This window comes from Pygoscelis adeliae, unplaced genomic scaffold (assembly GCF_000699105.1).
Source record: "Pygoscelis adeliae isolate BGI_AS28 unplaced genomic scaffold, ASM69910v1 Scaffold13, whole genome shotgun sequence".
Lineage (NCBI taxonomy): Eukaryota > Metazoa > Chordata > Aves > Sphenisciformes > Spheniscidae > Pygoscelis > Pygoscelis adeliae.
In genome coordinates, this window is record NW_008824499.1 from 1,431,910 (window position 1) to 1,434,194 (window position 2,285).

The following is a 2,285-nucleotide window of genomic DNA, read 5'->3' on the forward strand; positions in this document are numbered from 1 at the left end:
GTGTATGTGGGATCAGGAGCATTTGACTTGATCTTTGGTTTCTTCTAACCAGCCTAAAATTCTTCTGGAAGACTTTTGTGTAGTCATTCCATATCATAATTCTTCTAGGAAAATTGTAGAGTCTTGGAAAATGTATTTCCTGTCTAACGCTGATCCTCCTACTCTCAATGAATCACTTGTGCGCTCGTGTTGCTTTGGGCTGACTTCCCTATTGACTTCAGTGCCTGGGATTTAATTAGAAATCTAGGGGTGTTATTTGGAGCTATAAAACTACACAGGATTATTCTCTGTGCAGCGGGATTACAGTAATAAAAAAATTAAGAAAATTAAATATTTGCATATTAACTGTCCTTGGTGTGAACTGAAGAGTTGCTTCATGTCTCTGCATACACCGCTCTTGCAGACTTGTTTTATCCCGTCCTCAGGGTAGAGTAGCACCCCTTCCGTTTCCAAACCCGTAAACAAACCTCAGGCATGGGACCGGGCCTGCAGTGCACACGGAAGGATGGCTTTTACTGGGTATTTTATAGGGGAGAAATAACACCCAGAAATTCTCTTGTCGGTGTGAAAACGTCTGGCTGTTCCCCGAATGGGAGGGCCCTTCCTGTGGAGTCACAGTCCTTGGTGGCAGAGCTTCCCCAGAGCCCAGGAGAACTCGTGCTGGCTACTAAGTTAAGGGACTTGAATCCCGTAAGGCTGAAATGGCTTTAGGGTGAAAAGGAGCAGTTTTATTCAGAGTGGGGGCGTATTTAGGGGCTCTTTTGCATTGATGCTGCTGTTTTGCGTCCGTTGAAGATAGCACCTGCAAAAAGAGCGGTGGTCTATTTAAAAAAAAAAAAACAAAAAAACAACAAAACCCTGCAGCCTGTAACTTGCTGTACACACCCATGGGGCTGCCCAGCTTTGTCTGTCAGGCAGGTCCTGTGCTGCTCAGGCCTATGGGGACGTTATCTTCACCTCTCCCTTCGAGCCTCCCTGCTGCAACAGGGCCGGGGAGATAAGAGGTACACTGCTGCAGCAGCTGCTATGCTTGCTGAACCTCCCCTGCCAGCATCATCTGACACATCCCTTGTAATTCCCCAAGAAAGTAGTTGCCTCCATGGAGAAGATCTTCCCCTAAAGTACCATCAAGCTAATGTAATGAGGAGGGGTGAGGGTAGACTCCAGCAAGACCTGATTTAGGATCACCAGTGCCTGCCCTTGGGTTTCAGGAGTGTCTGAGCAGACAGTGATCTCTCCACGCTTGAAAAGCTCGAATAATTTTTGCATGCGGAGAGAAGCTATTTTAACAACTGATGATACATTGTAATAGCACACGAGTTGTACGGAGCGTCAAAGTTGTAGGTTAGTTTAAAAATAAATAGATTGGTTTCATATTTTTTAGAATGCTTATTGCTTGCTTATACCAAAGACGATGTTACCTCTAACAACCGAATCGGTTAGGCCAGGATTCAAGTTTCTGAACTGTTTACACCATTTATAGAACAACACAAAGGTGGGCAGTTGAAGCAAAGCCAATCTGTGTTTTTGAAACATTGGTAGCCTGGCATGCCAGCAAAAGTAGGGATCAGACACTGAAATTAACCTCTGGCATACTTGCCAATTTACTGGAGTACCTTTCATTTTTGCCTGATCTGTGTCATCCTTTGCATGTGAATGGAATCTTTACCCTCCACGCAGAACATCTTACACACATTTTGCATTGTTCTTTTTCCAGGTTAAAGAACTTGTTCTTGACAACTGTAGGTCATACGAAGGCAAAATTGAAGGCCTTACAGATGAGTTTGAAGAGCTGGAATTCTTAAGTACAATCAACGTAGGCTTAACCTCAGTTGCAAACTTACCAAAGTTAAACAAACTTAAGAAGGTAAATAAAATGTCCTATGCCATATGCCTCCCTCTTTGCCCTATACCGCATGTGTAAAATAGTTGTTTGTATAAAAATGTAATTTAGCTGACCAAACTGCTTTGTGATACATGTTGCACTAAAAACTCAAGATGTTTATGTGCCTTTTAGCTCGAGCTAAGCGACAACAGAATCTCAGGAGGACTGGAAGTGTTGGCAGAAAAGTGTCCAAACCTCACGCATCTAAATCTAAGCGGCAACAAAATAAAAGATCTCGGTACAATAGAACCGCTGGTAAGTTGATGCGGTACAGGGTGAAATCAAACCCTATTTTGTGATGAGTAGAGGCATTTTGGGCTCGGAAAGTCTGAAGCAACTTGCAGCAGAGTGTCTTTGGTGCTTCTCTCTCTGGCCCGGTTGCTGTGGGGCTTGGCCTGGC

The 2,285-nt window shown here is 43.9% G+C and overlaps 1 protein-coding gene across 1 annotated transcript in view; it reads left to right on the forward strand.

Moving 5' to 3' along the window:
• Positions 1 to 1,663: 1,663 nt before the first annotated feature.
• Positions 1,664 to 2,285, forward strand: part of ANP32A (acidic (leucine-rich) nuclear phosphoprotein 32 family, member A) — a gene marked incomplete at its 5' end in the record, with an annotated part of 9,135 nt that continues 8,513 nt past the window's right edge. Inside the window, 2 exons of the mRNA XM_009321514.1 lie at positions 1,664 to 1,867; positions 2,018 to 2,140. Coding sequence (XP_009319789.1) covers positions 1,664 to 1,867; positions 2,018 to 2,140 — 327 coding nt within the window. The remainder of the gene's footprint in view (positions 1,868 to 2,017; positions 2,141 to 2,285) is intronic.